General features: G+C 54.2%; 1 protein-coding gene across 1 annotated transcript in view; it reads left to right on the top strand.

Annotated features, from left to right (window-relative positions):
• DSCAML1 (DS cell adhesion molecule like 1) overlaps positions 1 to 15,098 on the top strand; it is a 94,459-nt gene that overhangs the window by 51,113 nt on the left and 28,248 nt on the right. Inside the window, exon 4 of the mRNA XM_083877860.1 lies at positions 14,796 to 14,942. Within this exon, the coding sequence (XP_083733986.1) occupies positions 14,796 to 14,942 (147 nt within the window). The remainder of the gene's footprint in view (positions 1 to 14,795; positions 14,943 to 15,098) is intronic.

Raw genomic sequence — 15,098 nt, 5'->3', positions numbered from 1 at the left:
GCTCAAGAGCTCACTTTATCCATCCGGCGTGAGTAGGAGATGGAATTTGTTTAAAAATTAAATAAATAACACACCCACCCCCCATTTTTTAATACAATATGGCCCAGCAATAATCTCCGAGGCAGACTGCAAAGGCTGCAGAAAGCTCCATCTGTGGCATTTTAATATGCAGCATTGTCTCCTGTTTTAATATCCCCCCTTGCCCAGCTCGTGTTTGTGTAAGTGAGACGCGAGATGCTGTCATCTTCCCGGGTCACATTTTGCTGCTCAAAATGAACAGAAGTGGAGATGGATGCAGCCATGGAGCCCTTCCCATATTAACATGCATATTTTAGAATAATTGATGCTGAATTCATTTTGCAGCCTCGTTTCTCCTCAGCCTTCCCCCACCCCCTCTTTCATATTTGCATGGAAAAAAAATCCTGTGATCCGTCCAGATGGCAGCTGGAGGCTCTCAGCTGAGCTGGGCCGTGCGCTGGCTTTGGGAGGCTCCTCCTGGCTGGGCTGGGATCAGGGGCTGGAGGTAGGATGCTGATGGCTCTGGAGTGTCTGGAGGGCAGGAAGAGTCCCTTGCTTAGATGTCACCCCAACAATGCTCAGCAGGATTTGGAGTGTCCTTCTCTGCTCCTTGCCCAGAGCTGCTAAAGCCAAGCTTTGTGGGTGGCCAGGCCTGAGTTCTCTCTCAGTGGAGGGGACATCAGGTAATAAAATGCGGGACAGCACCCAGGGAGCAGAGTCACTCTCTGCAGAAATGTGTTCTGCCTCTGCAGAATGAGGGTTCTACAGACACTTTAAAATAATAAGGTTTGAAATATATTGCAAGGCTAGATTAGGAAAACTTGCTCCTGTTTGGAGATCGTCTTCAATTACTGCATGCTACCAGAAAACCCACACCAAGCTCTTTCTTTCCTGTGAGTGAAAATTCATACAGGCTTGTGGAATTTTTCTTAAGAGAATGAAGGAAAGGGGTTGAAAGTGTGCAGGTTTGTTTGAGTAGAAGGTGGTCTGCAGTGCCCACAGTGCTCCTGGCCTCTGTGAGGAGCTCTGCCCTTTGTCCCATGAGGTGACACTGAGCATCCCAGCCCTGTGCCTGCTGAGCCCCTGGTGTGTGCAGCTGAGCCCACAAATAATCCTTTGGAGATCAGTGGACATTTCATGCGCTTAAAGTTAAGCCTGTGCTTAAATTTAAGCCTGTGCTTAAGCACAAGCAGGACTCAGGCTGGTGAGCTGGGCACCCATGGGTGATGGTGGGCACCAGGAAAGGGGGGACACCCTGGGCAGGGACAGCTGGGGTGAGGCTGACTGGAGGAGTGGGCCCTCAGCAGAGGCTGCAGAGCCTACCCTGGGTGTGCACTGGTGCCCTGAGCCTTCCAGTGTGCAGCTTTTGAGACATTTCCTGGTGTTCTCCCCACATTTGGGGACTCCCTAATCAAGGACATTCCTGAGCACACGTGTCACCTGCCACTCAGCACACAGCTTAACCTCATGCCATGTGTTTATCTCATTCCAGGACTACTGTCAGCAATGCCACTCTAAGCATAAACTTAATTATATCTCCTCGGGTAGCAGCAGGGAAGTGATTTATTGCTGCTTTTTGTTTCCTCCCTCCCCTCACCTCTCTGTGATTACTCTCCCATTTGCTGCTGTGGAGATGCTGATGCTTGACTGCAACTTTGCTGCAGTTGCAGAGCCCATGTCTAAACCAGCACGGGCCAAAGAAGGCCTCTCAGTGGCCACAGAGATCCTCTTGGTGGCCCTGTTTTTACACCCACCCCCTCCCCACCAAACCATCAGGGTGACACAGCACATTGGGATTTTTGGATGGGTAAGTGGAACTTCCAGGGCCAATGCTCCATCATGCCTTTTCAGAGGATAATTTTATTTTAAAATAACTGCTGTGCCAAGGCAGGAGTCCCCTGGCTGAAGTGGCTCCTCGGGAGCAGATGTGCTGGCTCCTCAGTAGCTTGTAGCTCCTTCAGCTACAAGCCTGAGATTCCCCATGCAGCCCTGTGGTGCTGGCTGGTTTTCCCTGGCTCCATCCCCAATTCTGGAGGTGCTGATGGGATCATCCCCGCAGGAAACTCCTCACTCCTCTGCCCCGCTGCCAGGCTCAGCTCCTGAGGAGAGCAGAGAACTTTGGGAAATGGTTTCTCTTCCCTTCCCTGTGCCATCCACTAAGGCTCCTGCTCTCGTTCTCCAGGGAGAGGGAAGGTGCTTTAATTATTACTGCCTTCTGGAAAGCTGTGGTAATTAGCAGCGCTGCAGAGAGCAAGGCCTGGCTGGGCTTCCAAGCACTCCGAGGAGCTCCTTGTTGCTTTTTAAAGACATTTCTCCTCTGAGGTGCAGCTGTGACAGCCCTGGAGCACCTGGAAATGCCCGTGGCTGTGTGGGACAGGATGGGATTTATTTGGGGGTGCATGGGAGCACTGGTTACTTTGGGGTCCCTTTGGTGAGTGCCCCAGGTTTTTTTCAACATCACATCAGCCCCAGGTTTCAGTATGCAGAGCACAGCCCTGCCATAACACACTCGGAATTTCTCCATGTGGTTTTGAACAAATTGCTGATTATTTTTCCCCTCATTATTCACCTGACAGAGGAGCAGGTTGAGTAATTAGTGAACGCGTGTGAACTTTGCAGTGTTTTTATGAATAAAACATGTGTGAATTGGCTAGGTACTGGCCCTGCTGCTTTAGCCTGTGCACCCACTAATGTCTGTCAGCGAGGAGCGTCCCTGGCCTGTGCCACTGTCCCCGTGTCACCCTCCCTGGGACAGATCAGCTTTTTGCAGTGAAAGCTCCTCCTGCCCGACGGCGCTCAGCCCTCTGCTGCACTCCTTGAGCAGGCTGGGCTCCCTTCCCCGGCGCTGCTGGATGAGGAGCTTCTTTGTGTGGCTGTGATGGATGCTGCTCTCAGCCCTTCTTGCTCCCCAAATTGCCCCCGTGCCCGCCCTTCCCGCGCGTGTGTGCGAGGCAGCAGCTGCTCCGAGCGGTGGCCAGCACGGCTTGAATAGCAGCTGAAAGGGAGGAATAATTTGCATCCCGTCAGTTTTGAGAGGCACTTGGAGGCGGGATCTGGCTGCAGCGCTGCGGGGACAGAGGGACCTGGGCTGGGGAGAAGTGTTGAGCGTTCCCAGGCTGGTGATGGGGGAGATCTGGGTGCCTGCCCTAGACAGAAGGGCTGCATCCAGGGAGTCTGTCACCTTTGGAGCTGGACATGTGAGGCTGGATGCTGCGTGCCAGCCAGGGAGGCACTCCTCAGCCCATGCCATGCTGTCCCTTTGCACCTCCGTGTCCTTTGCTCCCTTCTGTGCCTGCCCTCCGAGCACACCCAGCCGTGGTGACTCCCTGGGCTGGGCTGCTGCCCGTCCCTGAGCCCAGCCGTGCCTGCTGAAGCTGGCACTGGGGCCTCGGGCTGTCCTGGCACAGCCGATGCTGTAAAGGCACCACTGAACCGTGCAGAGCAGGAGGGAGCCCTGGGCAGGAGGCCAGGGGCTGAGGAGGTGTCCCCCGGGCTGGCCATGGCCGCACTGTCCACACTGTCCTCACGTCCCTTGCCCTGAGCCATGTTCCAACCTGGCAGCTCAGGGGGGGCACCTCCAGAGCCTCCAGTGTTCGCACGAGATGAAGGGAATTCATCCTGAATGGCACTGCAGGGAGGCAGAGAGGAGGCAGGAGCAGAACACAGTGAGTCTCACATAAAACTGTGAGACAGGTGAGCGAGATGCAGGTCATGCCTTCTGAGCCACGGGACAGTCATGGGGTCCCAGCTCCCCCTGATCCCCCCAAACTGAGTGGATTACAGTGTGGGGGTGTGGGGGCTATGTGCATGTCTGTACCACCGTGGTGACAAATGGATATTCCCCCTCCCAAAATGATGGGTGGCGATCCCCAAGGGTACCAAGCCCTCGTGTTCTGCTCTGTGTTTTCCTCAGGACAGGCTAAGAGCAGTGCTGGGAGCCAGGGCAGCCCCTGTGTTCCCTGGACACCTGGAAGGCAGGTGAAAGCATGGTGTGACAAGATCTCATCTCATTTAAGGACTTGGAGTCATGTGGAGGCCACCCGCTCTCCTGGTGAGCTGCCCCAGCATCTCGTTGCCTGTTGCTAGGAAATCACATCTGATTGCAGGGCTGGATTTGCCTTAGTCAAGCTCCTGGGCCAGGGATGTTGTGCCAGTGTCGGGAGGACATGGGATCTCTCTTCCCTATGTCTGTGGTGTCCAAGGAGCTGCTCAGAGCTGGGTCCAGGGGTTTGTGCTGCATCCCACAGCACCTGACTATTTCTTCTGGCCCAGGATGAATTTTGTGGTCATATTGTGAACTATCAGAGTATTTCCCTGCCGGCTTTGAAGCCTGAACTTTTACTCACAAGTGCCCCAGTGCTCCCACATGAGGCTCCCCGATGCTGGGAGGGAATCATTTTAATGGGAGGGCTCTGTGCCAGGCCTGCCTCCATCAGGACTGCCAGGTTGCTAAACAAAGCCACCGGGGCTGGTTTTCTTCTTGGATGTCTAACTAGGTCAACATACATTTGCCTTGTCTTAATAATTATTGATAAGCTGCAGCGGATCATGTGTGGTGCAGGAAGGGGCTGCTCCTCCTCCCAGCTGCCTGTGCAGCCCCCACCCATGGCAGATGCTCTGGAGTGGATTTGTGCCCTGGCTCTGATGGAACACCAGGGTTGTTTCCCCCCGGGAACGTGTGCAGCTCCCCAGTTGCCCTCTGAACATTTCCAGCTCTGGAGTGTGGATGAATGGAGGAGGGCTTGTGCTGACACACTGGTGGCTTTTGTGGCTGCAGGGACCTTGCTCCCTTCTCACCCCTTTCCAAAGGGATGCTGTGGTTCACCCACATTTGGATCCGTGTTTTCTGATTGCTAGTGGTGCTCAGGGAGCACACGGGAGGTGAGAGCAGGTGATGCTCCTGTCCCACCCCATACCTCTTTCCTCTCCTACCACCAGCCCCCACGAGTGCTCCTGGCTGCAGGGAAAGCGAGAAGTGGTTTTCTTCTGGAGTCACCCCCTCTAGAGGGTGGGAGACAGGGAGGAAGGATCAGAGTGTCCCAGAGGTTGGGGAGGTCATTATGAGCTGACCCAAGCTGCCTCCAGCCTCCAAGCCAGGTGCTGATGGGGCTGTGCCACACTTGTGGGAATCTGTGTGCCCTAGGGTGGCTGTGCAGAGCCAGCACTCAGGGTGAGTGGGTTTGGGTCCCTTCCTCGGCATGGGCTTCTCTCTGTACCTCCACAATCAAAGCATGCAGACCAAATCTGAGTGAGGTGAAAGGCAAAGAATAAACCCAACCACCCTCTCCAAGCCGCTCAGACTTCAGAGCTGAAGAGGAGGTTATGTCCTGGGGATTTTTTTCTGTTGCTTTTCCAGCACTAATGAGCAGGGAGGAAGTTCTACTCTTTGTTTGAGTCGCGTTCAGTGAATTTTTTTCCCCAGTGAGTAGCAGGGAGGGGAGGAGGGGATGGGAGGCACCGCGCGTGTCTGGTGGACACGTGGGACCACGGCAGCAAACAGCAGGGCAGGATTGTTCCACTTCACCCCTGAGCTGCAGGTACAGAGTTTCTTTTGTGAGGTTTTGGGTTCTCTCATCAGATCAAAACCAAGTCTTGGCTTCAGCAGGATTCTTTCAGAGCTGGTGATGTGCAGCTCTCTTGCAGTTTTCCACCTGGCAAAGGGAGCTTCTGGCCTTGACTTCTTCCCACAGTCTCTGGCTAGCTTTTTCCTGAGGAGTCTGCACCAGTCTTGCCCTTTACAGCACTCTGTGTGCTGTCCTTGCCCTGCCAAGCACACTTCTGGCTGTCGAAACACACCCTGTGTGAGGATGTGGCCATGGGCTCGGGCTCTGCTCTCCCTTCCTTCCAATCCAGTGTTTTTAAAAACCAGTTCTGAGCACCCTGCATGTGAGAGCAGGTGGGAGGGCAGGGGGCTCACTGGGTGCCTTCGTTTTCAGGCAGGGTCCGGAAAACTTCACCCAGCTCTTGCCTTCCTCCTGGGCCAGGGCTGGGATTTGGCCAGCCCAGGCTCAGCCCCTGGGGACAGAGACACTTGCCTGGGGGTGACAGGCCCTGCCACCTGCCCTCACCCACCCCAGCAGTCACTGCCCCTCCACAAGGGCTCAGCACGACTTAATCATAATGCAGCATGAATTTCATTAGCTCCTTTGCCTCTGAGCCCAGAGATAATTTAATCCCAGAGTGGTTTACGAGGTGAAACGTGGTTTTGTCTGAGGAGCCCCACAGCCACTCTGGCCACTGCCAGCCCAGCCTAGCAGGACTCAGGGCTCAGGGCTGGCTGGGCACGGCCGTGGGCTGCTCACAGAGAGGAGGGGGATGTGGCACTCACACCCTTCCCATCTCGTTAGGCAGATTTTATAGCGTGAAATAACGGCGGGAGCGGCGGCGCCAGGGCTGCGCTGACCGCGGCAGCCAGAGAGGGGGTCCCTCTCACGTGCATCTGATTTTCCTTCCATCTCATCACAGGAAGGTTTACTTAGCAAGCTGAAAAAAATCATTACATATGCTGCTAGTGGCCTGGTTAATTAAGATCTACAGTTCTCTGGGTAGGAAAAGACGACCTATATTTACTGTATGTAGGAAGACATCTGTCAGCTCGAAGTGCTAGATATCCCAGCGCAGGTTTGTCCTGCTTTTGCAGGCTCTGAATTGCAACTGTTTTAAGCTCTGATGCAGACCAAGTTAATTTTAAGATGACTGTTACTATTCTAAACATAAGGAAGGGCATATTTAGCCTCTCAGTACTCAAGAAGGCAAAACCCCCTGCATGTTTCTAGTAATTTTTCCCTAACAGTTTGCACAAAACAACAACAACAAATCCTATTTGGTTTCTGCAAAAGAATATGTTCGAGGGTGATCGTAAAATAGATTATTTTTAAATCTGCAGATGGTTTCCACATATTCCTCCTCAGCTCACTGCAGCTTTCCACCTCAGTAAACTGGTTTGTAATTTAGCCGAGGGCTGTGGAGCAAGCGTTCTGTCGTCTTGTTTTTCTTGTTCGCCTCCTTTACCCCCCCCCACGCCCCCCTCTGCTTTCTGTCCCCTTTTTCTCCTCTCTCCTTGCCTCTACCCTGCTGAGGGGCTGTCCGTGTTGGGATGAGTGTGAAGGGACAGTGAGCCATGACTGGCTTTGCCATGGCACTCCTCACACGCCGTGGGCAGCCTTTGTGGGGAGCTCCTGGCAGAGCTGGGGGCTGGGATTAGGGCTAGGGGGTGACACCAGGGAGCCCAAACCATCCTCCCTCCTTCATTCCTCGGTGGGGAAGCTCTGCCACGCTGGGCATGGAGGTGGCTGCTGCCATCCACACAACCCCCTCCAGCCGAGGGAGTTATCGGGGGGCTCAGGCCGTGGGGAAAGGGTGAGGGATGCACAGCCCTGGAAAAGATAATTAGAGGAAGGATGCACTTTGAGTTCTGCAATGGCGGCTCCCCCCTCCCCCTGCTCCCTGGAAGAAAACACTGCTTTTTTTATTTCTTTGTTCTTTCACGGTTCGGCATTATAATTATTGAGATTTCACTGCAGGGCAAAATGATCATTTGACAATGTAAGTGGGGAAAATAATTCTTGTGTTATCCAGCAGCCTCACTCTTATTATAATTATGGCGAAACTCCTGCAGACTGAAGTGGGGGCAAAGAATTTCCTCCTATGTGGTGTTTGGCTTTTCAAGATTTCTCAAGATTTGATTGCAGATGGGAGAATTTTTTTCCCTTCCCATCAATAATCCGAGGTTGGTGATGGATGGTGAAGGACCAGAATACCTGTTGTTTCCCCCTTTGTTTTCATTAGGCATTTTCCATTTCTGTCATTCTCAGCGTTGGTGATGGATTTTTATGAGCAAATATCTTGGTTCAAGCCATTTGGAATTGTTTGCACAGTAATGTCTGCAGCGCAGCAAAACCCAATTAAAAAATCAGAGGAAAATTGATGCAAAACTGCAAATCAGCCCCTCTCGAGATGGGGACAGCAGTGGCTCGTTCTGTGCTGAGGCAGGCAGCGGTGGTGGAGTGTTCACCCTGCCTTGGGCTGGGGGCGTGGGGTTTTCTTCCTTTGGGTGCGGGCAGTCTCACGGTGTTGGTGGTACTGGAGAATCTTCAGATATGTCTTTGTGAGCCGTCCTTTGTGAGCCACCACATTCCCTGTTCCGTCCTGCATCCTGTGCCATCCTCCATCCGGTGCCATCCTCCATCCCATGCCATCCTGCATCCCATGCCATGCTCCATCACATCCTGCATCCCATGCCACCCTGCATCCTGTTCCACCCTGCATTCCATCCCATCCTTCATCCCATCCCATCCTCCATCCCATGCCACCCTCCATCCCATGCCATCCTCCCTCCCATCCTCCATCCTGCACCATCCTCCATGCCATGCCATCCTTCATCCCGTGCCATCCTCCATCCTGCACTGCCAGCCCGGTGCCCAGCACCCCTCACCATCCCTCTCCCCGGCCGGGAGCCGTGGCAGGGAATCACGGGGTGGCAGGGAGGTCTGCTGTCCCCTGCCCCCCCGGGGCTGATGGAAACGAGCTGACAGAACACAGGCAGCATTAGCCTAATTATGGCCATACCCGCTACCTCTGCGTGGATTTTCCTTTCTTAGAGACTTCCTGTTTTCCTCTTTGAGATGCAAATTTTTGCACAGTCCTCGATCCAGATTTTCTCCTCATTAGCATGAAATCTGACTAGTTCCGCGGTTTTTTAAATAGCAAATTAAAAAAAAAAAAATGCTGTGCACAAAGTAGCGGCGAAGCCCCCTCCCCCCGTGATTCTCGGGGGCAGGAGATAGAGGGGCTGGTGAGGATTTTTGGGAATCACTCAGCCAACATCCGCGTTTTGCCACGGCAGGCTGCTCAGCTTTGCTGGTGCGTGGCTGAGCGGGATGCGGGAATCAGCACGGAAGGGCGGCGGGCAGAGCCCCTGCCCAGCTCCCCAGCACCCTGGGCTGCCTCCCAGCCCACCCATCCGGTGCCAGGGCAGGCACATGTTCAGCCTGTGGACCGCAGAATTTTGTTTTGCTTCCTCCAGGAAAAAGAGACTCGTTGTAACAGGAGGTTAAAAAAAAAAAACAAAACCCAAACAAAAAAAAAAAAAAAAAAAAAAAAAACCACGATGCTCCAAAAATCCCTTTTTGAATTGAGTGTTCTCTTGGTGGATTTTATACGTTTTTATGCCTGCCGTTATCCCAGCCCGCTGCAGCTCAGCGCTGGGAGAGGGCTGGTGATAGAGCCGGAGCAGACGGCACTATTTTGTGGTAAATGTCACTCTAGTAATACTCAGCTCTGCTCGGAAATAGAAATACAACCCTCGCTGGCGTGCGGCGTAGTGAGCCAGGCTCGGGAGCTGCCCTGCTCCCCTGCCAGCCCCGCGTCCCGATGTTTTTCCCGATTCGGGAATGCCTTTTGCCTGGCATCGCCCTCCCCCTCCTCAGCTTCCCTGCCCAGCCCCTCCCTCCCCCCTGCTTTCCGCCACATAATGAGTTTGATAAGAAATTGTCTCGTTAACAGGATTAGCCATGGAAATCTCTAGTCCCCTCCTATTCATTTTGTAATGCTCTTCATCCTGTTCTGTAATTTTCTGCTGGTATTAGGCGGCTCCGGACCACCTCGGGAGATTAATTCCTCCTCTTTTGGCAGTGCCAGCGTGGCTGGTGACAGGGGGCTGCTCCATGGGCAAGCCCCGGCCCCGTGGCCCCCACCCAGGGGATTCCTCCCCCTCCTCCTCCTCCTCTTTCTGCTCCGTGCTCTGGTTCAGTGGAAGTGTGCCACTCCCGAAGTCGCTTACGCAAACAAACCCGAGTGTCCCCAAACACTGCTGGGTTTCAGTGCCAAGCGCTCCGGTGACTCAGAGGTGGATTAAAACCCGGAGAGGCAAACTGTGCTCTCCCTCATACCCCTGTGAATCCATTTCTGTGGGCAGCATAATTCCGGATTTACTTCTAGGAACATGACTTGCAAGACTGGCCCTTGGGTAAATAATGACTCTTGATTTAATAACTCCTGCCAGCCCTGCAGGAGACCTCACTTCCGAGGGAGCTAATAGAGAGAGATCTTTCCTAACATCTGTTTTCCCAATTTTGCCGACTCGTGAGCCTGGATCCGGGAAGCAGCATCCAGGCAGCTCAAACTGCCCACTGCCAATGGGTTCAGTGAGGATGTAAAACATGTGGAAAACATGGTGCTCCTGGTGCTCCACTCCAGCCACGTGCTGGCTGCTCACATCCCGATGCAAGGAGCAGGATTGGCAGTGCCAGCTCCTGATTATCCCCATCCCATATTCCTTCTGGTGTGCATTTTCCTAAGCCCTGACAAGAAAATCTCTGGTTTTGCTGGAAAAACTCTCCACTACCACAGCAGTGGGTGTGCAGTGTCCTGGGCAGCCCCCAGGGCAGGGTGAGTGTTCAGTGACACTTATTGTCCTGTTGCAAAAATTTGATGCTCAGAAATCCCCTCCAGTGCTCTTTTTGGATTTCTTGGCTTGTCAGATCCCTGGAGCACCAGGAGTGGGGACCTGGCATGAGCTGCTGGACAGCAGTGTGACATGGAGGTGACAGTGACACCCTCCCTGTAAACCTTTCCTGCATTTTTGCTCCTCTCTCTTGTTTCATGTCTCCCTCTCAGAAAAGCCATTTAAATGTAATTCTGTTCTTAAACCCTGTCCCTCATGCATGCCTAATGAACAGCCGGCAGAGGTGCCGGAAACGGGCCCGAGTAGGATTCAATCTCGCCGAGTGTCGACAAGTCATTTGGAAGGAGCCCTGGGAGCGCGCCCAGTTTTATTACAGCGTAATTAGAAATAAAATCTTGTTGCGGGAGGAGAATGAGAGATGGGTGTTAATCCTGTAACGGGAGGAGATGGAGCCATGCTTATAAAGGAGATTAGGGAGGGGGAAAGCCTGTCACGACTCCCCAATTTCCACCCCTCCTCTGCTGTTCCCTCTGCTCTGACTCCCGCAGAAACCATCGGGCCCTTTTGTCGGGAAAAGAGCTACTACTCCTGGACGAGGAGGATGAGGAGGGGAGGAGGATAAGGAGGAGAAGGAGGAGCCCCTTGGTGGGGAGCCCGAGTTGCCGGCTCAGCTGGTGTGGCTCGTGTTACAAATGCCTATGGCTCTTCCAGGTGGGAACCTTTGGCTGAGCTCACAGCTCTGCTGCCCTGGCTCTGCGGGAGAGCTCTGCTGCCTTTGGAAGGGCTGGGAGCAGTGACGGCCCTCCAGCTCCCCTGGGTTCCTCACGGGCAGGCAAACACGTAAATAAATCTGTCAGATTTGTGCAGGTCCTATGAAATTTGCATTGGGCTCGAGCTCTTTAACATCTTCACCAGGGAGAGATGCAGGGAGCTTTAATCTCAGTGCCCGGCCCAGGCCCCCTCTGCTCTCCACATTTGCTGTAGCTGGGCTCAGCTTGCTGAGATAAAAGGCAGCTCTGGTGCATGGCCAGCCCTGCGCCCTGTGTCCCCTGCCACTGCACGGTGTCCCAGGGCTCTGGCTGTCCCAGGGAGGGCGATGGTGATCAGTGCCATGGGGCGGGCAGGAAGTTTCCATCCTGGCTGGGTTTTCTGTGGATGCTCCTTGTCCCCAGGCGAGCTTCATGCTGGGCAAATGGCATCCTGGAACAGCAGCCACAGCAGAAAAGTGCCGCTGTGGCAGCCCTGGAAAATTACAGGCTTTGCTCTTTGGGGCTTCCCCCTCCGTGCCTTCCCCCCGGGAGGCATTTGTCACTTTAAACGTGGCCAGGAATAGCACCAAACAGTTATTGGATTTGTCCGGGATGCCTTGGGATGCACATGCTCCAAGTGCAGCTAATTCATAAATGCTGGCACCTATTGATTCTCCAGCAGTACCTGGGGAAAGTTATCTCATTACTTTTATGAACTATAAAACATGCTCCCTCCTGAAGACCTAACCCTGTTGTTTTGATAAATCTATACTTGATGGAGCAGGAGCTGGTAACCTGCATCAACTGTAATCTTTCTCTTGGAATTGGGAGGCCCTTGGAAATGATTCTGGGGTTTCAGGGCCATCACTGGCAGCTGGGTGCAGGAGAGGAGTGTGTGTACTCAGCAAATGCTGGTTTTCTTATCTTCCAGAATTCCAACAAGCAAGACCATGCAGGAGGGCTTCCCTCTCGCCCTTATGCTTTTCCCCAGATGAGGGGCCAGGTCCTGGGAGCTTAGGTGGAATTTAGCTTGTGGTGGGCTCTTGGATGAGTTTGATCCAAGGGCTTTGGTGAGGTATCTCCAAAGGCAGCAGCTCAAGTCTAGCTGGAAGAATTCTTAGAGGCACATGGCTCCAGCCTGGCCATGGATGTGCTTAATCCTCTACTTCCTGTAATGCCTTTCCACCTCCTGGCAGGCAGAAAGATCTGGTTTTATTTGGAGACCCTCGACGTTAATCTGCCTGGCAAACTCAGCAAAAATCATTTGGGTGAGTCTGTTGGAGCCACTTACATCAGTCACAGCCCTGTATCTCCCCTCAACCAGCAGAACGTTCCTCCACAGAGCCACTTGTCCTCTCCCAGAGAAAGAAACCAGAGGAAGCTGTACTGTCAGCTTGGGTGGTTCTCACACATGATGGAGCAGTGTCACCACACCATGCAAGGGGCAGATGCCTCCTGTCACTCCACCGTGGAGATGTGGATCCTAAACCTGCAGGATTTCTGCCCATTCCTGTCCCTGGGGAGGTTGTTATGGCTGGAGCCCCATCCCAGAGCCTGGATTTCGGGGACAAGGCTTTGTTTCCAGCCCAGAGCACAGCAGCACAGGGCTGTGGATCCCCAGGCACGGCCGTGTGAGGGTGTGGGCTGGGGCTGCCAGCACTTTGCAAAATACAGCCCCGTTTCCATGGAAACCGGCTCCCCCCATCTCAAATTCCAGTTCTCCGCTTACTGGTTTGATGGGAGATGAAAAATTAATGTTTGATTTGCATGTTATTGCGGTGCTGCGGGACCACTCCCCCTGCCCTTCCGCGGGGGTCGCACAGACCCCGGGGTGGCTCCCGAGGAGGAGAAGCTCAACACCCACCCCTCTGCATCTCTGGTCCCAGCTGCAGGCTGCTGCGGGGCATGTGCTGCCACACCGGTGTTGGCGTGCCATAGCATGGAGGTTTCAGCTGAGGTTTTGGCTGGTGAACTCCAGAACCCTCCAAGCAGGGATGGAGTCACTGCTGGAGGTGTGGGGATGGCAGCTTCTGGGGATGGGGCTGCCAGCTCATGCTCCTGCTGCTTCCAAGGAGGATCAGCACAGGGTGCCAGCCTGGCAGGTGCCTGTGCCTCTGTAAGCCACAGTTGACTGGCATTATGATTCATTATTTGCTGTTTCTTTGCTGTTCGGGGTCCCTCACTGTCTTGTATCGAGCAGTTGGAGTCAAACACACATCTGGCTGAGCCACAGCTGGAATGGGTGATGCAAGCACAACTCGGCACTGCTGTGGCCTTGGCTCATGCCAGGGACACTCCCTGCTTCCCCGGGTGAGGATCCCTGCTTTCTGCTGGTCTGTCACCTGCAGTACTTGCAGGGAATTGGGCCTGGGGTCCTGCCCAGGGTGTGGGAGCCACAGTGCTCTGGGAGCATCTGCCTCTTGTCCTCTCCCACTCGTGTTTATACTGCACTCCTGAGTTTGACCATGGAGCTTTCTTCTTGCCTAAATCGAGAATATCCAGGTGCTTCCAAAAGGTGCTGGAAGTAAAAACAGTTGTTTGGCCTCATCAGCTAAATCCTGGCTTAGCAGGCATTGTGCAGGACTTGAGGGAGCCATTTGCAGATGTTGCTGATTTACAGGCTGGGTTTAAAGGTTTTCACTCTGAGCATTCAGCTGCACTAAATTACCTTCTGCAGTCCTGGGGTTTGGTAGGGGGTGGTTTTGCTGGCAGCATGGTGCAGCCGAGCAGATGGAGCAACCCATCCCAGCTGAGACTGGTGTTGGAATAAACCCCAAAGCCCCACAGAGCTGGGGGTGAAAGCCTTGCTTGGCACAGAGGGGCAGGGCAAAGTGCTTTCCAGGTGGGCAGGGAGCCTCTCCAGAGCCTCAGCCTTATCCTGCTCTCCATGTAGCCACTACACAGGCTTTTCTATTCATGTTAATTACTGTTATAATTCATGATGAATTACAGGGGTCAGGAGCCAGCCAAAGACTCCTTTCCCCCGTGCCAGGCTCCAAAACCTGCTGGCCTGAGGGGGCTGCTCCAGCAGCGCAGCCGAGGCTGTGCTGCCCTGGCTGCTCTCCCGCCACCCTCCTCCCGGGGCTCAAACATCAGCTCGAGCCCTTATTTGTTTTCACATGATTCCAAGTAAGTTAAGCTAATTATTAACTCAGCGGGACAGATTCACTTTTAATTGCTGCGTTGCCATGGAGCGCGTGGCACCGCCGGTGGAGCGGCGTGTGCTGGAGCTTGGTGCCACATGCTCTGCTCACCCTCTGCAGCCACGGCCTGCCTGAATCCCAGCCCTGGGAGTCCAGGAGTGTGTAAAGACACCCCAAAGCCACCTTTACACCTGGGCAGGTGTGTGTGCTTGCCAGGGTGAGTGATGGAGGGAAGTGGTGCCCACAAACCCCGTTGCACACACGAGGTTTCTGTGGCTCACCTGACTTCACCAGTCTGCCTGAAACTTCAGCCAGAGCTGCACCCCGATGTGGTGGAGGTGCAGGGAAGTGGAGGAAGGTCTACTTTCTCTGCCACAGCTCCGGTGCCAGCTCTAGGTGCAGGGACTCTGCCTGACCTGGGTGCTCAGCCTGGGGCCAAGGGAGGGCTGGCTCACTCTTCTCCTCCCTTTGTGTCTCCAGAAAATAGGTTTTTTATTACTTCTTATGGAGGTTTGTACATATCGGACGTGCAGAAGGAAGATGCCTTGTCCACCTACAGGTGTATCACCAAGCACAAGTACAGCGGGGAGACGCGGCAGAGCAACGGCGCCCGCCTCTCCGTCTCAGGTGAGACCCTGGGGCTGCCAGCGTGGGCGAGGGGCGGGTCCTGTGCCCAGGAGGGGCCGATCCTGTGCCCGGGAGGGGCCCAGCCCTGCCCGATGTCCACTCTCCTGCTCGCTTCCCAGCACTGCCATCCCGCACAGGGAGCGATGGCATCGCCAC

This window comes from Zosterops lateralis (genome assembly GCF_965231275.1).
Source record: "Zosterops lateralis genome assembly, chromosome: 25".
NCBI lineage: Eukaryota > Metazoa > Chordata > Aves > Passeriformes > Zosteropidae > Zosterops > Zosterops lateralis.
This window is presented reverse-complemented; position numbering and strand designations above follow the sequence as displayed.